Source organism: Tiliqua scincoides, chromosome 2, assembly GCF_035046505.1.
Source record: "Tiliqua scincoides isolate rTilSci1 chromosome 2, rTilSci1.hap2, whole genome shotgun sequence".
NCBI lineage: Eukaryota > Metazoa > Chordata > Lepidosauria > Squamata > Scincidae > Tiliqua > Tiliqua scincoides.
The window spans coordinates 258,454,085-258,473,105 of record NC_089822.1 but is presented as its reverse complement, the minus strand read 5'-3'; the positions used below and the strand labels follow the sequence as shown (position 1 = coordinate 258,473,105).

General features: G+C 48.5%; 1 protein-coding gene across 1 annotated transcript; it reads left to right on the top strand.

The window, feature by feature from the left end:
• Positions 1 to 3,178: 3,178 nt before the first annotated feature.
• On the top strand, positions 3,179 to 17,383 carry LOC136642165 (tripartite motif-containing protein 10-like). Its single transcript, XM_066618441.1, has 7 exons — positions 3,179 to 3,225; positions 7,398 to 7,864; positions 8,299 to 8,394; positions 8,837 to 9,067; positions 10,130 to 10,152; positions 10,548 to 10,666; positions 14,366 to 17,383. Exons 2-7 carry the CDS (start codon positions 7,424 to 7,426, stop codon positions 14,992 to 14,994), a joined length of 1,539 nt encoding a protein of 512 aa, XP_066474538.1. The 5' UTR covers positions 3,179 to 3,225; positions 7,398 to 7,423; the 3' UTR covers positions 14,995 to 17,383.
• Positions 17,384 to 19,021: the final 1,638 nt, after the last annotated feature.

Sequence of the window (19,021 nt, the reverse complement as noted above, 5' to 3'; positions counted from 1 at the left end):
CTTAATAAAAGCAGGAGGTATAATTTAGATAGGGAGCTAGAGCCCAAACTAAACAAAGAAGGGGGTAATGGGGGGGGGGGGCGAAGCACACTTGGTGTCTGTTTTATAAACAGGATTTAAACCTTGGTGTGTAAGTTCTGCCAAGCCCAAAAAACTCTTAAACCAGTGCAGTTTAAATTCAGATAAAAAGCAGCTTGAGGTTAAAAAACAATGCAGCCTAAGAGAGCTGAAGTAGGAGGGTAAAAACCTAGGAAGGGCCTGTTCCCAGCCAGCCAGGGCAATTTAGCATAGTCCTTGTCCTTTAGGAGGTGATAAGAGCCCCATCAGGCAAATCCAAGCACCCCATTCAGGATCCTGCAGAGTAGATTAGGCCCATTAGACACCAAACTTTTCTGTGGTGAAGTGGCGAAGACCAGAAGTGATTGTGAGGAGCTGCAGAAGGATCTCTCCAAACTGGCAGAATGGGCAGCAAAATGGCAGATGCGTTTCAGTGTAAGTAAGTGTAAAGACATGCACATTGGGGCAAAGAATCAAAACTTCATATATAGGCTGATGGGTAAAGTGGATAGAGAGATGCTCTTTACACCCTCACACAACACCAGAACCAGGGGACATCCACTAAAATTGAGCATTGGGAGGGTTAGGACAGACAAAAGAAAATATTTCTTTACTCAGTGTGTAGTCAGACAGTGGAACTCCTTGCCGCAGGATGTGGCCACAGCAGCTTTTCAGTCTGTGGCAGCATCTCACCTTCACTGATCTCGCAAACGGAAATGCTAGTGTTGACAGAGGGAGGAAGTGGAGGGAGGCCTGATTGAAAAAAACACTGACTTTCGGTTTGTCACCCTGGAGGGAGTGGGGAGGCCTCTGCTCTCCGTTAAGTGCCAGAAAACAGGAGTCCAAAACGGAGGCTTGGCCCCTCTCCCAGCAAGTCAAGGAGGCTCCAGGACTTGCTGCAGGTTTCTGTCTGGATCTGAAGAGGTAAAAAAAAAAAAAAGATGTGCTGAGAGAGGCAGGCACCCTGCCCGATTGCTCCCCTTCCTACTACTTGTTTTGTACTGTATAGTTTGTTTTGTCACTGCCCCTCCCCCCCGAAGTCTGGACTCCAGGGATTTTACCCCCCCACACACACACTCCGGCTTGGCCTCCTTGGATCTTTGCCAGCCATAGAAATAGAGGAAGTTTGTGCAGCCTGGCTGCAACCGCAAGCAGCAAGTGGTCGTGTTCATGCAGCGATGGACCAGGCCACCACAGCAGTTTAGGCTGAGCAGGGGTGGGAAGGAGGGGATAGCGTGCAGCAGCGGACAGGCAAAACTGGGAGGAGATGGGCTGGGGTGGACAGATTGGGCCTGGGGCGAGTTTGGCAACAGTGGTGCCCACCAAATCTTAACCCCCTTCCTGGGCCTGATCCACCTTCATGGGTCAATGCGGACTTGCGCCAGCTATAGAGCTGGCCCAAGTTGACCCATGGCAGCTGCTGGGGCTGATCATGGAGTAGGAGAACAAATGGTCCCTGACCCTGAGGTGGCCAACACAACAAAACTCCCCTACGGGATACAGTGGAGTCTGCAATGGCTGTATCGGGAGCTGGTTAGGACTGAACTGCTCATTTCCTGGAAAGATTTCTATGCTGTTTTTCCTGTGCACTTGTGAGTTATTTGGAGGATGGGGGAAAATGGAGAGAACGTCAATGAGGCCTCAGTCGTAAATTGCATTGGAACAGGGAGGCCAGTGGGCCTGCTCTGTATGCAGCACAAGTTTCAGGCAGCCAGAGGTTTAGCCAGGGGCAAGTGGAAATGTTTGTCACTGCCCTTGCCCCCCCCAAAGCCTGGGCTCCAGGGATTTTACCCCCCCCCCCAGGCCTAGTCTCCTTGGATCTATGACAGCCATTCTGCTGGCAGAGGTCCAACAAGAGCAAGGGAGAAGAAGTGTGTGCAGCCTGGCTGCAACCACAAGCAGTGGCCGTGTCCATGCGGCGATGGGCCAGGCCACCACAGCAGATTAGACTGAGCAGGGGGGAGGGAAGGGATAGAGTGCAGCGGCAGACAGGCAGAACTGGGAGGAGATGGAAACTGGGAGGGGAAACTTTTCCCTTACACCGGGGAAAGCCACAGCACCCCCAATGGGTCTACTCAGATCTGCGCCACCTGCTGAGGTGGCGCAAATCTGACCAGCCTGCGACTGCTCCAGACTGCCTGAGAATAGGGTCAGGATCCTGCATAAGTCCAGATCCTGGTCCTGCCTCCCCTTCCCCCACCTGCCCCTGGAAACGACTGCTGCCCACCCCAAAATGCCTCCCGTCTGCCTCCTCCCCACACTCCCTACACCCCCCCCCCCGACCCCTGTGCCGGTCAAACTCGGCCAATGCAAACTCACCCTTTCCTGGGGCCTGCTTTATGGCACTTTTGCAACACCCTTGGGCTGGCACAAGGGTCTTGCCCCGGCCCATCCCCCCTTTTGGATTGCGCCCTGAGATGTATAAAATCACGTATGCTGTGGAGAAAGGGAATAGGGAGATTTTCTAAATCCCTCCCTACACTTGAATCATTTGAACTAATTGGCAGTGGTGTTCTCAGTGGGGCGGGCACAGCACCATGTTTTGCAGGGACCTCATTGCACCCTGCAAGCTGCCCCTCCCCCTCGCAGGTGCTATTCAATTATATGATGCCTCTGAATATGCTTCTTCCATCCATCCACCCATCCTGAATGTAAGTGGAGTGGGGGGGGGGCAGGGCTGTAGCTAGCCCTCCTTGCTAAGTGGGGCTGACACATTTCTAGATGGGGCTTTCATGGCATACGTGGAAGGCTGAGGGTGGCAGAAAAGACCCTAAAATGGATAGCAAGAGACTAAGCAGCTGCTCTTGGATAAAAATGTTATAGGAGACTCACCCAGTCACATGTCCAAATCTGCATGATGCCCCCAAACTCCATCTTTAGGTACTACATACTATAGACTGAAACAAGCCCCTCCCCCATCCTTCAGCATTCTGTGTACACTTCCTTCACCCAGCAGCAAAACAAGGTCACATGCAGGGCTGGCCCATCCATGCGGTCAACTGAAGCTGTCATATAAGCAGCAGATTAGTGGGGGGGGGGGCTCTGCTTTGACCATCTTCTGGCCTCCACTGCCTCTCTTCCTCTTTCCTTCCCTAGACTGTAAAAGGAGGAAGGGACAGAGAGGAAGAGGAAGTGTGGAGGGGAGGAGAGTGGTGAGCAAAGACTTTGGTGAGTGAGAGGCGCAGAGGCTGGCGCATGGCTGGGGAAGGGGGCAGCATTTGGCAGGCCACGCCAGGTGTCTCGAGGTCTTGGGCAGGCCCTGGCATTCAGAGATAGGCTACTTCTAAAACCAGGAATAGCAACTCCTGCTGGATCAGAAACCAAATCAGAACTGGAGCAAGTGTGTGTGTGTGTGTGTGTGTGTGTTTGAGGGCACATTCCAGACCCCAGGATAAGCCAGTGCCTTACAGCATATAAGAACATAAGAACAGCCCCACTGGATCAGGCCATAGGCCCATCTAGTCCAGCTTCCTGTATCTCACAGCAGTCCCACCAAATGCCCCAGGGAGCACACCTGATAACAAGAGACCTGCATCCTGGTGCCCTCCCCTGCATCTAACATAGCCCATTTCTAAAATCAGGAGGTTGCACATACACTGTTGAGGTCTGAACCTGGGAAATCACTCAGGTCCTGTGCACAGGAGGGAATGCAACAAACGCTGTGGTGAACAGTCAGTTTGTAGCAAGTAACAGGGAGCAGCTGTTCCTGATTGCTGACTCTGTGCAGCTGATTGTGGGTGTGCCTTGTGCATATAACAAGGCCACAGACAATCACTCCTCGGTGAGTAAGGGTGAGCGTGTAGGGTGGTGAGTGTTAAGGAATAGGAATCAGGATGCTGTAATGTGTGTTGCTGTATGACTGACCAGTGTTGCTGTAAATATCCTTGTATATAATATGTCTTGGTGATGGAACCTAACTCTCGTGTCAAGTGCCTCTTTGCCTTCTGAGAGATTGCCTTGGACATCAGCCTTGAGTTTCTGTTGTGCTGCCATTTGATTTTGTTCTGCTGGAGACTCCTATACTCACCCAAACCTCCCGCAACAGGTTATGGGCCCAGGCTGTTGATGTTTCCAAGGTTGTTCCTGTTTTCATTTGCTGCCTGGAAGCGTGAGTCTTATCTGCTGTTGCTGTAAGACGGAATGCAGGCTGCTGGCACGGAGATGGCTTCGACAGGCTTTCCTATTGTAAAGCTCCATGAGACGAATTACCTCACCTGGGCTACCCATGTGGAAATGTTCCTACGTAAGGAGGGGCTATGGACTGTGGTGGAGAACCCCCCACCCCAACCGGACGCTGCTGAAAGGAGGTTGGTGGAACGTGCGCTGGCTACCATTGTGTTATGTGTGGGAGAGAGTCGGATTGTGCATGTTCGTGGAATCGCCTCTGCAGCTGTGTGTTGGGAGACCTTGAGACAGATTCATGTGCAAACAACTGTGGCCTCAAAAATTGCTCTCACACGGCAGTTGTATCGTGCTCGGATGCGGGCAGGAGCCAGTGTTACAGAGCACATGCTCTACATGAAGAACTTGTTCCTGAGGTTGCAGGAGCAAAATATGACTTTTCCAGAGGTGCAGAAAGCCTATATTGTGTTATCTTCCTTGGATCAGACCTTTGACCATTTGGTCACTGCCTTGGAATGTTTACCAGAGGCTCAATTGACTCTTGCTTACATCACTGGCTGGCTGCAGCAGGAGCAAGAGCGACGTCTGGAAAACGACTCCAGAGGAAGGACTACGTCTGCCCCTGTTTCTGCAGGTGCAACCTGCGGTATGGGTGTGTCCTCCCCCGTGCCTGCACTGCACTATGTGAGGAAGTGTTTTTCCTGTGGTGTGGAGGATCATTTACAAAGGGCCTGCCCTGCAAGGAGGGGCTCCAGGAAGCCTCGAAGGCAAGGGCCACCCAGCAGACATAGACCAGATATTTCTCTGGTACATGCAACTGAAAAGGAGTCAACCTCCATTGTATGGATATTGGACAGTGGTGCAACTGAGCATGTAGCAAATTCTAAGTGTTTTTTTCCACTTTAGGATCACCTGATAGGTCTTATGTGGTATTGGCGGATGGGCTGTCCTCTCCTGTGGAAGGATGTGGGGTGGTTCGCTTGCCAGAACTGTGTGAACCTTTGGAAGGGGTCCTATATGCTCCGAATTTACAACACAGTTTGCTCAGTGTATCAGCGTTGTGCAAAAAGGGCTATCATGTTGTTTTTGCTGGGAAGCATTGCACAGTGTCCAAACAAGGGAAGAAATGTATGCTGGGAATTGAAAAAGGTGGCCTGTTTGTTGTCCAGCCTAGGGCTGAGGCACATGTTACACATGCTATCCACCCTAAGCATCATGGTTGCATCCATGTCTTGCATAGGTCCTTAGGACATCCAAGCTTTAAGGCTGTTTTGCAAACAGTAAAGCATTCAAAGGGCTTGAATTTAACCCCTTGCAAAGAGTTCCTGGACTGTGCTGTTTGTAAAAAGGTTAATATAACAGCAGCTTCTGTGGCAAATAGGAGTGAGCGAGTAGCTAGTAAACCCCTAGAGCTTGTTGACTCAGATCTAATCGGACCCATGGATAAATCCATTGGTGGTGCCAGGTTCCTACTGCTTGTGTTTGACAGATATTCAAAATATATGTTCTGTTTTCCACTAAGGTCTAAGACACGGGTGTTTTCTATGTTTAAAAAATGGGCGGCTTATGCAGAACGTAGGTTTGGCCACAAGCTAATTAGTCTGCAAACCGTGGCACTGAATATTTAAACGAACCTTTTATGACTTGGCTAGAGAGAAAAGGTGTGCACCATCGTTTGTCAAATCCTAATTGTCCTCAGGAGAATGGTGTTGTGGAAAGATATGGCAGAACGGTGCAGACCAAGATACGCGCTCTTCTAACAGATAGCCAACTTCCTTATGGCTATTGAGCGGAGGCTGCAAAATGTGCCTGCTATGTCTTTAATCGTACCTACTCCTCTGTAGTTGGAATGACTCCCTATCAAATGTTACATGGGGAATCTCCCTCTTTAAAACATTTATACCCATTTGGTACATGTGGGGAAGTACTGGTGCAGAGAAGACGCAGAAAGCGAGCTCCCAGAGCTCAGCCTGCTACCCTGCTAGGTTATGAACCTGGAAGTAAGGGGTATAGGTTGATGACCAAGTCAGGCAAGTTAATAATATCCAGGTCTGTGAAATTTTATAACCCTAAGTGGACTTCAGTAGAACAAACTCCCTCTGTGTTTATACCTCTCGCACCTGGGATTGATGAAAGGGAGAATGCTTCTCAATCACCTAGAGGGGTGTCACCTAGACAACAGGTACAACAGAGTAGGAGAGAAGAGGGACTACGTGAACCCAAAATTGAAAGTAGGCAGGAAACTGAAATAACTACACAGGATCCTGTTTCACCTGTCGTACGCAGAACCACACGAGTGACAAAACCCCTGATCATTATGTGCCCGAGTCAATTTCAATGTGTCAAACTGTAGGGCTGGAGCCCCGGGATTAGTCCCAAGGTAAGAAGCTCCCTAAAGCTGAGAGGATATGCTGGGAGGAGGCCATGAAGGCTGAAATTGTATATAAAAGATCATGGAGAAAACCAGATACTTGTGACTGTGTTTCTGGATGATCTTATTATTATGGCTAAGACTCAACAGAAAACTGAGGAGGTATTAATAGAGTTAAGGAAACACCTCACCCTAAGAACCCTTGGTCCCATTAGTAAATATCTCGGAATGAATGTAATACCCACTCCTGGAGGGTACAAATTACACCAGGCACAGAAAATAGTAGAGTTGTTAGAGAGGTGCAATATGGATGAGTGCAAAGGTTGCAAAACACCTATGATCCCTAATTTCATGCAAACTGCAAGTGCAGAAAGTCCACCTTGTGATCGGGAAATGTATCAATCAGTAGTGGGCAGCGTGCAGTATCATGGATATTTGTGCCACCAAGTGAGGCTGGCATGCAGATGTGCGCCAGCCAAAAGAAACTAACCCAAGCCCCGCAGTGTCAATGCAACAGGTAAGGCCACACTGACAGGTTGGTGCGCGGACTTGGGGAGAGGGAGGATGGGAAGGAGGCGTTTTGGGACGGGACAGGTGGGCAGCAGGCGACAGATCCAAACCCCAGTCCAGGGCGACATGGAGCAACTCCAGGCCGCTTGGATCTGCACCACCTCTTTAGGGGCACAGATCCAAGTAGTCTCATTGCTGCTGCTATGGGATTCCCCGAGCTAAGGGGAATGAATCCCTGTTGGCCCAGATTGAGATTGGCCCAATCTGTGAAACAGTCATTCCCCATGTTGTATTTCTTCTGTCGCTGACCCACACCCACCCTGCTGTCCTTGTACAGGTCTCAGAAGCTGCCTGAATCCATTCATGGAGTCTTCATCAGCCATGGCCTCAGCCTCACCATCCATGAATTTAGAGGAAGAAGTCAAGTGTCCCATCTGCATGGAGTACCTGACAGACCTGGTGACCCTGGACTGCGGCCACAACTTCTGCAGGGGCTGCATCTCCCAGTACTGTGAGTCCTGGGAAGACCTGGGTGAAGAACCTGGGGACTTGGAGTGTCCCCTTTGCAAAGCTAAAATCAGGAGAGGAAATTTCCGGCCAAACTGGCAACTGGCAAGTATAGCTGAGAAAATTAAATATCTAACACTCAATCAGGGAAGAGAGCATTTATGTGTGAGACACAAAGAAAAACTCCACCTGTTCTGCAAAGAAGATCAGGAATTGGTGTGTCTGTTTTGTGAGAGATCCCCAGAACATCAGTCACATACAGTCATGCTTCTGGAAGAGGTTGCCAAGGAATGCAAGGTAAGTGGATACAAATTTCCAGGGCCAGTGATAGATGTTACATGCAGTTTGGTTGGAGAGAAACCATTGAAGGAAGGCTTTGAGCCCCACTGCAGGAAAAGAGCTTGCCTGCTGCAGGAGATTACATTTCTCCAGAAAGAGTACTCCTGATGTCCGGGTTGAGCACAAGGGGAGGTTGAAGGGTATCCTTTCCCTTCTCCATCTCAGGAAGGACTAAAAACAAACGGAATGGACTTCAGCTGCAATCTCCTTCTACTCACTTAGATACCACTGTTGGTCAAGAGACCTGCCTAGCAGGCACTGAAATGCAAGGAGCAAGCAGATACTTCAACTGCTTTGTCATACCTATGCAGAGTACTAATGCACCTTTAGACTGTAAACCCCATCCCTATCCCGAATAATAATCCAACCAGAAACTTTGTGTTTTGCTTCAGGATCAGTTGTGTAGCTGTCTGGAAGATCTGAGGAAGGAGAGAGAGAGAATTCTGGCAAGTCAAGCAGGGACAGAAGAGGAAAGCCAAGACCTGCTTGTAAGTGGCCCTTTTGTATTGAAAGTGAACAGTTACTAGAACCCATATCTTTAAAAGTGTCATCGAAAGGGCAGAAGAATCAACTTGGCAACTCCCCAATCATGTTCATTAAAGGCCATGCTAGTCTTGTCTGTTTTCTGCTGCTCACAGCTGATTTGATCACTGTAAAAACCAAAAATGCCCTTCCTGGCAGGGTTGGCACTCTAATGAGTCCCAGTGGGTGCGTAGCTTCACATAGGAGAACTAACTCACTCGCCTGTTACATGGCAGTAGTGATGGTGTGGTATTGAAGGAGACCCTGGAAGATCCGTCTCCCTCCAGCTCCTCCAGAGTCTCTTCCTGCCACATATCTGACTATAGATCTCCCACCACCTCCCTGCAAAGACTGATAGTATTCCTGACATTTCTCTCCTTTTCTCTTCTTTCCATCTGCCCGTTTTAGGGCCAAATAGAAGAAAGGAAGATAAGCACAGTGGCTGTTTTCCAGCAACTACACCAGTTTCTGGAAGATCAGAGGATGCTTCTCCTCTCACAGTTGGAAGAGCTGGAGAAGGAGATTGCAACTAGAAGACAGGAGCACATGGCCAGACTGGTGAAGGAACTGTCCTCCCTTGAAGGTCTCATCCGGCACATGGAGGAGAAATGCCAGCAGCCAGCAAGTGAACTCCTGCTGGTAAGAGGATGGTAGAAACTGCCCACTTTCTTCACCAGGGGAAGGAAAGAAACTGCTCTGTGCTTCCATGGCCTAGGCAAGAATGAAGGGACTCAGTGTGTGATGCTCTCTTACGTACAGGAACACGCAAGAGCAAAAAGGAAGTTCATTTTATTTCACTGTGGCCTGGAGTTTCCAAAGATCATGGAATCTGTTCTCATGTTTCCTTCCTGATCACTGATTCCCTGCCCTCCCCCCCAATTCTGCTCAATTCTGCTACCCAAATACCACACTAATGGGCTTCTGTGGTGGTCCAGGGCAGTCTCGTGGTCCACTGTCTGGTGGCTGTGCAGGGAGAGTCATAGGGCTTCTGGAATGCATTTGCTGGAGGTCTGATAATGGAGGGCAGTCGCTGCCTGGGCATGCCTCGGTTTCCTTCTGAGGAAGATAAGAATGAATAGGAAGCATGAACCAGAGTGATTTAGGGTGCAATCCAAACCTTCCCTGCGCTGCATCCAAGGCAGGATTGGGGCTGCAAGCGACTCAGCCCGGGGTAAGGAGAATCGCTTCCCCTTACCCCGGGTAAAGCTGCAGTAGCCCCAATGGGACTACTCAAATCTGCGCCATCTCAAGCAGTAGCGCTAATCCAAGCAGTCTGGAATTGCCCCAAACTGCCCGGGAACAGGGTTAGGATCATCCCGCTCCCCATCCGCCCGCCCCCAGGAACACCGGCATTTACCCTCTTGTCTCCTTTCATGTATACCACTGCCTCTCCTCCTATTTTTTATTGCGTGGGATCCCAGGATGTGGACAGAGGTGGAGGCCATTAGCTGGGTCTGACAATAGATCAGAAGGTGTGACACAGAACTGATGGATCAGAACAAGCACAAGCAAAAGAAAATATTTCTTTACCCAGAATGTGATTATTCTGTGGAGCTGCACCTCAGTCCTTGAGTGGAGCATGCAGACACATCACTGCCAACTAGATCCCGGAGGACCAGAGAGCATCTCTGTGCAGGGTCTGGAAAGACTGACTTGCCTGGGCAGGCTCTGACCTATTTTTCTTCTCTTTTTTCCCCCCAGGATATTAGAAGGACCTTGCAGAGGTACGTGAATCCCACTCATTTCCCTCCTTGTCACCTGATGCTGGGAATGGTCTGTGAAGAACTACGGCTATTGGGGATCCAGGGCTCTTGGGGAGAGAATGCAGGACTCCCCACCCTCCAGTGCTCCACTCAGGGCCTCTCTTTACAACATTCCATTTGCACATGCCAGATCTTTGACCCCTGAGCTACACAGGTGCTTCTGTACCTGACGTATTTTATATCCATTTACACTACCATAGCTAGAGAAGTCTCCTACCCTGAACACCCCCCATCTGCCCTTGCCTGTGCTTCAGACTTTCTGCTCTTTTCCTCCCCTCCATGCCATCCTTTTACTCCAGTCAGGTATTCCAGATTGGATGGATTGTGAGATCAGATCTTTTCCTCCTCCACATTAGGTATGAGAAGAAGGAAGCATTTGGGAATCCTGTGGCTTTTCCTCCTGAGCTCGCCTGCAGAATTGGGGGATTCTTTGATGTAAAACCCCTTCTGGAGGGTGTCATGGAGCAGTTCCCAGGTAATCAAGAATGATGTGCAAGGATGTATATATTGGGCAGGTTTGGACAGGACTTTCCATAGTGTGGGGGCTGAATGGCATGGGGGGGGAGAAATGGGCTCAAGAATCTTCAGTGAGTAGAAAGCAAAAAAACCCTGGTGGGAATGCCATGCATTCCTGGGTGTAATGCCACTTGCAGGACACTGGGGACAGCATATTGTCCTGGAAGCAGGTGACTCAGAGGCTCCCTGTCTCAGACTTTGACTTTGTCCCCCTCACCTATGGAAGTGTGTCCCTACTTGGCTTCCTCTTCCTCTTGCTCTCTCTCCTCCTGATCATCCAATGTGCAAGACTTGCTCCATAAGCTCTGACCAGCAGCATGAAGTCAGCTATTCCATGAGGCAGGGAAATTCAAGCAAATTGGCTTCAAGCAAATTGGGTCAAGCAAATTGGGTCAATTTCTCCCAATCACACACCCAAGGTAGCCTAAGGGTCATCTACTCTACCATGCATGTTGGGGGAAGACTGCCAAGCAAATCCAGCACAAAAGCCTTTGACTTCTGCAGGGCAAACTTCCCTTAAAGGAGGAGATTAGTTAGAAAGAAGATGAAAGGGAAGGTAAAAAGAAACCAGTATCTCCAGCGTGAATGGAATCTGTTTAAAAGAGCAGTAATACAGGCACAGAAGAAAAGTATACAGCGAAAAAAAAAGGGCTCAACTAAACCTTGGAGGATGCCAGCATGGCTAACGAGCAAAGGTAGAGAGGCTGTAAAAGGCAGGGGAGCTTCCTTCTGGGAATGGAAGTCATGCTCTAATGAGGAGGATCACAAAGGATCACAAACTCTTGCAAAAGAAATGTAAGAAGTTGATATGGGAGGCCAAGAAAGACTTTGAGGAGCGAATGGCCAACAACATTAAGGAGAATAATAAAAGCTTTTTCAGGTATGATAGAAGCAGGAAACCTGCCAGAAAAGTGGTTGGCCCACTGGGTGGTGAAGTAGGGAAAGGGGAAATAAAAGGGGACGTGGTGATGGCAGAGAAATTAAATGAATTATTTATTTATTCAAAAGATTTTAAAACCACTTTTCTAAACATCCAAACCAGTTTACAAAGAAGCATAAATACATAAGAGCATCAAAGAAATTATTAAGATAAAGAAACAATTAAAACTATAAAAGAATTTAAGAACAACAATAAAAGTGCAGATAGAAAATATATAGCAGCATAAAAGCTTTAAAAGGTTTACAAAGTTAAGGGGTCCCTAAGGAGCACCTCCCTCCTCAAAGGCCAGGCAAAACAGATAGGTTTTCAAACCCTGCCGGAAACCATGTACTGAAGAAGCTGCTCTCAGATATTCTGGCGGCTGGTTCCAGAGGTATGGTGCCACAACTGAGAAGGCCCTGCATCTTGCCACCATCCCCCTGGCTTCAGATGGCAGTGGTATCCTGAGAAGGGCCCTCTCTGATGACCACAGGGAATGCACTTGAACATATGGGGGAAGGCAGTCCCTGAAGTATCTTGCTCCTATGCCATATAGGGCTTTAAAGGTCATCATCAACACCTTGGAAAGGAACGGGCAGCCAGTGTAGTTGCTGGAGCAACAGCATAGCAGATTCCGCACACCGAGCCCCAACGACTAACCAAGCTGCTCCATTCTGCTCTCACTTCCGACTTCCGAACCCAACGTAAAGGGCATTACAGTAGTCTAACCAAGATGTCACTAGGGCATGGACCACTGTCACCAAACTGGCACAGGTACAGCTGCAGGCGGCAGACCAGCCAAAGCTGGGCAAAAGCCCCCCATGCCACACATGCCACCTGAGCATCCAGGGACAGCCCATTGGGGCTGCCATTGCTCAATACGCGGTAAGGGAAAGTTTGTTTCCTTACTCCCAGGAGACCTCTGGCTGCTTCCCCTGGACCCACTGGATACAGTGGTGGCCATTTTGGATGATAGGGAAGTTTAGGATTGGACTGTAAGTCAGAAATTAAAAGACAAGACGTTTCAGACATTTGACAAATTAAAGATCAGTAAGTCGCCAGATGCAGAGGGCATTGACTCAAGAGGAACAAAAGAATTTTCAGACTTTTTGAGAAAAGCATGCAAGTTGTTTGTTAAAAGGGCCACTGTGCCAGAGGACTGGAGGATAGCTAATGTCACACCAATCACTACATAAGGAAGCAGAGGGGAACTACAGGTGGGTCATTGTAACTTCTGCTCCAGGCAAAATGGTTGAAAGCGTAATCAAAGATAGAATCTTCAAACATATAGAAGAACAAACCTTGCTGAGGGAGAATCAGCCTGGCTTCTGTAAGGGTAAGTCTTGCCTCACAAACCTTATGGAATTCTCTGAAAAGGTCAACAGGCATGTGGATGCAGGAGAACCCATGGACATTATATATCTGGACTTTCAGAAGGCTTTCGACATGGTCCCTCACCAAAGGTTGCTGAGAAAACTCCACAGTCAGGGAATTAGAGGGCAGGTCCTCTCCTGGATTAGGAATTGGTTGAGGTTCAGGAAGTAGAGAGTGGGTGTCAATGGACAATTTTCACAATGGAGAGAGGTGAAAAGTGGAGTGCCCCAAGGATTTATCCTGGGACTGGTGCTTTTTAACCTGTTCATAATTGACCTGGAGACAGAGTTAAGCAGCGAGGTGGCCAAGTTTGCAGATGACACGAAACTTTTCTGGGTGGTGAAGACCAGAAAGGATTGTAAACAGCTCCAGAAGGTTCTCTCCAAACTGGGAGGATGGGCAGCAAAATGGCAGATGTGCTTAAATGTAAGTAAGTGTACATTGGGACAATAAATCAATATTTCACATATATGCTGATTCGTTCTTAGGTGTGTGTGATGGATCAGGAGAGGGATCTTGGGGTGCTGGTGGACACTTGATGAAAGTGTTGATCCAGTGTGCAGCAGTGGTGGAGAAGGCCAATTCCATTTAAAAAAGGGATTGAGAATAAACCAGGCATTATTATAATGCCATTGTACAAATCGATGGTATGGCCACACCTGGAGTGTTGTGACCAGTTGGTCAGCTCATCTGGAAAAGGGTGTAGTGGAACTAGAAAAGGTGCAGAATGGAGCAACCAAAATGATTACTGGGCTGCAGCCCCTCCTTTAAGAGGAAAGGCTGCAGTGTTTGGGGCTGTTTGGTCCAGAACAGTGGTTCCCAAACTGTGGGTCACAATCCACCATTGGATAGCCACCTGTTTTTTGGTGGATTGCATGCTCAAGCCTCCATTGCAAACACAGGCTTTAAACCAGCTGCAGAAGCCTCCGCACCTTTCTCTTAGAAACAAACAAGGTGGGTCCTGATTGTCATTTTTAAAAGGTGGGTGTAGGTGCTAAAAAGTTTAGGAACCTCTGCTCTAGTATATCCAAATGTGAAAAGGTTTCTTCTCAACCCCCTCTTGGCAGAACGGAGACACCTTCAGTGTCCCAGGAGTCAGAAATGGGCAGTTCACACAGGGAGTGTCTGGGAAGCATCAGCCTGTTCTCTCTCCTGCCTCCCCACAACATTTGCCAGCAGAGGGACACAGGAAGTGTCTCAGGGGTGTTTTGGCTTCTTTTAATTTGCCTGGAAGGACAGGAAAGGCAGGATATAAATAGCTCAGACAAAATATGGGCACTGTCGGGAGGAGGATGTTTCTCATAGTTCTGTGGCTCAGGATGCTTCTCTTCCCTTCTCTCTCCTCCTCCCCCTCCACCCCAACAGCAAATGTGACTCTGGATCCAGACACGGCTCACCCCCTACTCATCCTGTCCGAGGACCGCAAAAGTGTGAGATGGGGAGACAAGCGTCAAGCTCTGCCCTACAGTCCTGCGAGATTTGACACATGGCCTTGTGTGCTGGGCCGTGAGGGATTCACAGAAGGCAGGCACTTCTGGGAAGTTACGGTGGGAAGCGAGGGAGAATGGACTGTGGGGGTTGCCAGAAAGACTTTGAAGAGAAAGGGCTTGTTTGATCATACTCCTGACGAAGGAATCTGGGCTATTGGGAAGTGGGAAAGTCAGTACATAGTTTTTAATTCCCCTGATTACACTCCTCTGTCCATGAGCCAGAAGCTCAACTGGCGAGGTTCCTCTGGTTCCATATCCAGGTTTTTTAGGAAGTTCCAATATGAGAACAGAGTTTTTAATCCCCTTGGGTCCAGTCCTCTGCCCCTGAGCCAGGAGCTCCAGAGGATCCGAGTGACTCTGGACTGTGCTGGGGGACAGGTGGCCTTTTCCGATGCTGACACAGGAGTCCGTCTCTACACTTACTCAGGAGCCTCCTTCTGCGGAGAGACCCTCCTCCCTTTCTTTTGGGCGTCCGGTAAAGCCCACCTGAGCCTCTCTTCCTGAGGAAGTTGCAGAGTCTTCTTCACAGGCTCCGCTTTTTTCCCCAGCTGTTTCTACACTCCCCCCACCCTTTATCACCCCTCCTTGCCCCTATTCTGCTCTCCTGTCACCACCCTCACCCTCTCTGTTTCACTCCCTCCCTCTGCAACGGGGCCCCAAAGAAACTTTGTACTCCTTGATAAAATTCCTCTCAGAGGTCCTGGGTGAGGGAGAGTGAGAGTGAGTGCATGTGTGTAGAGTGAGTAAAACAGGGACCTTGGGAGTTAAGAACATAAGAACAACCCCACTGGGTCAGGCCATAGACCCATCTAGTCCAGCTTCCTGTATCTCACAGCGGCCCACCAAATGTCCCAGGGAGCACACCAGATAACAAGAGACCTGCATCCTGGTGCCCTCCCTTGCATCTGGCCTTCTGACATAACCCATTTCTAAAATCAGGAGGCTGTGCATACACATCATGGCTAGTAACCATTTTTCCTCTAGGAACTTGTCCAATCCCCTTTTAAAGGCGTCCAGGCCAGATGCCATCACCACATCCTGTGGCAAGGAGTTCCACAGACCAACCACACACTGAGTAAAGAAATATTTTCTTTTGTCTGTTCTAACTCTCCCAACACTCAATTTTAGTGAATGTCCCCTGGTTCTGGTGTTATGTGAGAGTGTAAAGAGCATCTCTCTATCCACTCTGTCCAACCCCTGCATAATTTTTTATGTCTCAATCATGTCCTCCCTCAGGCGTCTCTTTTCTAGGCTGAAGAGGCCCAAACGCCGTACCCTTTCCTCATTAGGAAGGTGTCCCAGCCCAGTAATCATCTTAGTCGCTCTCTTTTGCACCTTTTCCATTTCCACTATGTCTTTTTAGAGATGCGGCGACCAGAACTGGACACAATACTCCAGGTGTGGCCTTACCATAGATTTGTACAACGGCATTATAATATTAGCCGTTTTGTTCTCAATACCTTTCTTAATTATCCCAAGCATAGAATTGGCCTTCTTTACTGCTGCCGCACATTGGGCCGACACTTTCATCAACCTGTCCACCACCACCCAAAGATCTTTCTCCTGATCTGTCACAGACAGCTCAGAACCCATCAGCATATATGTAAAGTTTTGATTTTTTAAGCAGGAGTTCTGGTCTAGAGGGTAGAGCCTCCATTTGCCTGAAGATTAACATCCACAAGGTCGCCAGTTCGAGGCCACCGGCACCGTGCGACCTTGAAGCAGCTGGCAAGCTGCAGCTGAGCTGTTCCATCTGCTCGGAGCGTGGGAGGATGGAGGCCAGTATGTTAAACCAGATCGGAGTGTAACAGCTTGAATGTGGTGGTTCTTGAAAGAGAGAACCTTCTTTCAATTTGTAAAAATCCCTGCGTGGATTTAATAGGCCTGCCTGTGTAAACCGCCTTGAATAAAGTCTTGAATAAAGACCAAGAAAGGCGGTATATAAATATTGTATATTATTATATTATATTATATTATTTTTTGCCCCAATGTGCATGACCTTACACTTGCTGACATTGAAGCGCATCTGCCATTTTGCTGCCCATTCTCCCAGTCTGGAGAGATCCTTCTGGAGCTCCTCACAATCACTTCTGGTCTTCACCACTCGGAAAAGTCTGGTGTCCTCTGCAAACTTAATCACCTCACTGCTCAACCCTGTCTCCAGGTCACCCTGCCCCCATCCACAGCACATGGAGAGCAGGGCTGGTCGAGAGCAGTTACAAGGAAGGTCAGGAGAGATGTCTACTTGTAGTGGCTCAAGGGGGGTGCTATATCTCTTAGTGTGGAACATGCTAATTATGACAAAGGTATTGCTGCGGAGGGGGCAGGGAGAAACATTTCTGTTTGGAGAAATCATGGTGGGATTTTTGCCTTTCAGATATATTTTCAAAAACTAATGGCTGCTGGGACTGGGGAGACCCTTTTTTAGTGGGAGAAAGCATGGAAAGCATTTGAGCTAAAGCGAACAAGATCTTAAGTGTGGAGAAGGTTCCAAGCAGGAGCGGATCGGGGGGGGCATTGGTGCATGTCCCCCCTAAACTGTTCTGTCATCAGGGAAGGGCACCCATCCAGATGGAGAGCAAAATTGGATGCCAGGGGAACGCCCACTGGATGGGTGCCAAGATTGTCTGGAATGGGAGCCCAGGTCTACCCACCCAGAAAATAGCCACAGAGTCTATGAGCTCAATCAGGAAACTAGGTCTACCCAAGCAGGTAGACCTGGGCTACAGGACCAGGTGGGTTGACCGCCTGGTTGACCTGGGCTCTGAAGGTAGTGCTCATAACCCCCGCCCCAATACAGACACTGGATCCGCCCCTGGTTCTAAGGAGATTCAATTCTCAGAAAGGTAGGAGAATTCAGCTCTACTAGGTAGATTCAATAAATTCACATCTTCTGTACTTTGCTCAATTAATATAGTAAAAATTAATAAAATAATAAAATTAATTAATATTGTAAAAAATGAATGTTCCAATGTTATTACTGTATTTGAATTGCATATCTTTTCTTTTGCTTTTATGTAAGGTATATAAATAGAACTGACAGTAAGTAACCTGCCACCTGTTATGCCCTCCTAAAACCTGTTCTCCATATTCCTTTGTCTTGAATAATGCATACTTTTAAGAATATTGCCCATTACTGGTTGTCCTTGGTGTTTCTCGGATCCAGTTCAACCTTTCATCATTGTAGGGTCAAACCACCCTATTACCCAACATTCCTGCTGTAACGTGGCATTGTGCAATCTTACTGCCAAACAATATTTAACAATATGAAATATTCCCATAATGTATCATCACCACCCTGATGAGCAGGCTAGAAAACAAACCACAGAAGTCAGTCATTCCTAATGTGGCAGAAAGAACACACTGATACAGGGAAAACACACTGCGCATGCTCAGAGATACTCTTTTTCTTTCCCCAAAGACTCTGGAGCTGAGTTCTGGCAAGCCTTGGCTCCAGTGACTCTCTGCTGCTTGGGAAGGTGGTTGCTGCTGAGAGCAGCAGGGTGTTGAGGCAGCCTGGAGCAGAGTGACCTGATGGAACATCAGTAAGGAATCCTCTGGCCAGTGTTTGAACTCGCCCCTGCAGTTCTCTCCCCCTCTGGTCACTTCTTTGAAAACTGCTGTCTCTGTTAGATGGAGCGCTAAGAAGGCACGTATCAGGGGGTGCTTTCACACAGGGGTAGGGCACCTTCTTTCCATGCAGAAGGTCCCTCATTCAGTCCCTGGCGTGCCCAGGTAGGGCTGCTAGAGAGTCATTTCTGAAACCCATAAGAGCTGCTGCCAGCCAGTGTAGAAGTATTGAGCCTGATGGGCCAGTCATCATCTGAACCACCCAATAAGGGAAATTTCTTCATTCATGATTTGCAGTGAGTAGAAAGAGGGGATATCAGCTTGATGCTTAACAAACTACTGGGTGGCAGCATCTTAAATAGGCAAAATAGTAATTTTGCCTATTTCTTCCTGGACCTGTGGTTGAGGACTTTCAGGTTTTGAAGGTTTCTTAGCTGGCCAGCTTCACAACAGGGCTGCTGACATTTAAGCACACACAGCAGCCAGAATGAAACCATTCTGATTGCCTCCATGATCAGAGCCTCTTCTTTTTTAATAGAGAGGTAGCACTTGGGCTGGATCAATTTGTGTCCAAAATGCCTACAGCCAGCATTGAAGTGCACAGAGCCCTTCCTGAGCACAGCATCTGAAGCTTAAAACAAAAGAGTGTCGGTTGCAGGGTTGGTTGAAATCCACATTGTGCTCACAGAGTGGCTGTGTTTCCACTGGGGCTCACACTGTTTTTGGGGGGAAATTATTCCAAGAGAGCAGAGTCAGCTTCCAAACAATTGGGGTAGTAAAACCTCTGCAGCCTGGACCTTCCTTATAGATGCAGCCAGTAAAAGGAGAGATCCCTGGACATGGAGCAGATACTAGTGTCTGTGGGAATCAAGGCAGGAGACTGACAAGGAAGCACTTTCAAAGTTTCAAGGGATTTACTAAGTGTAAAGGGTTGTAACAAGGGGCAAGATACGAGCTACCT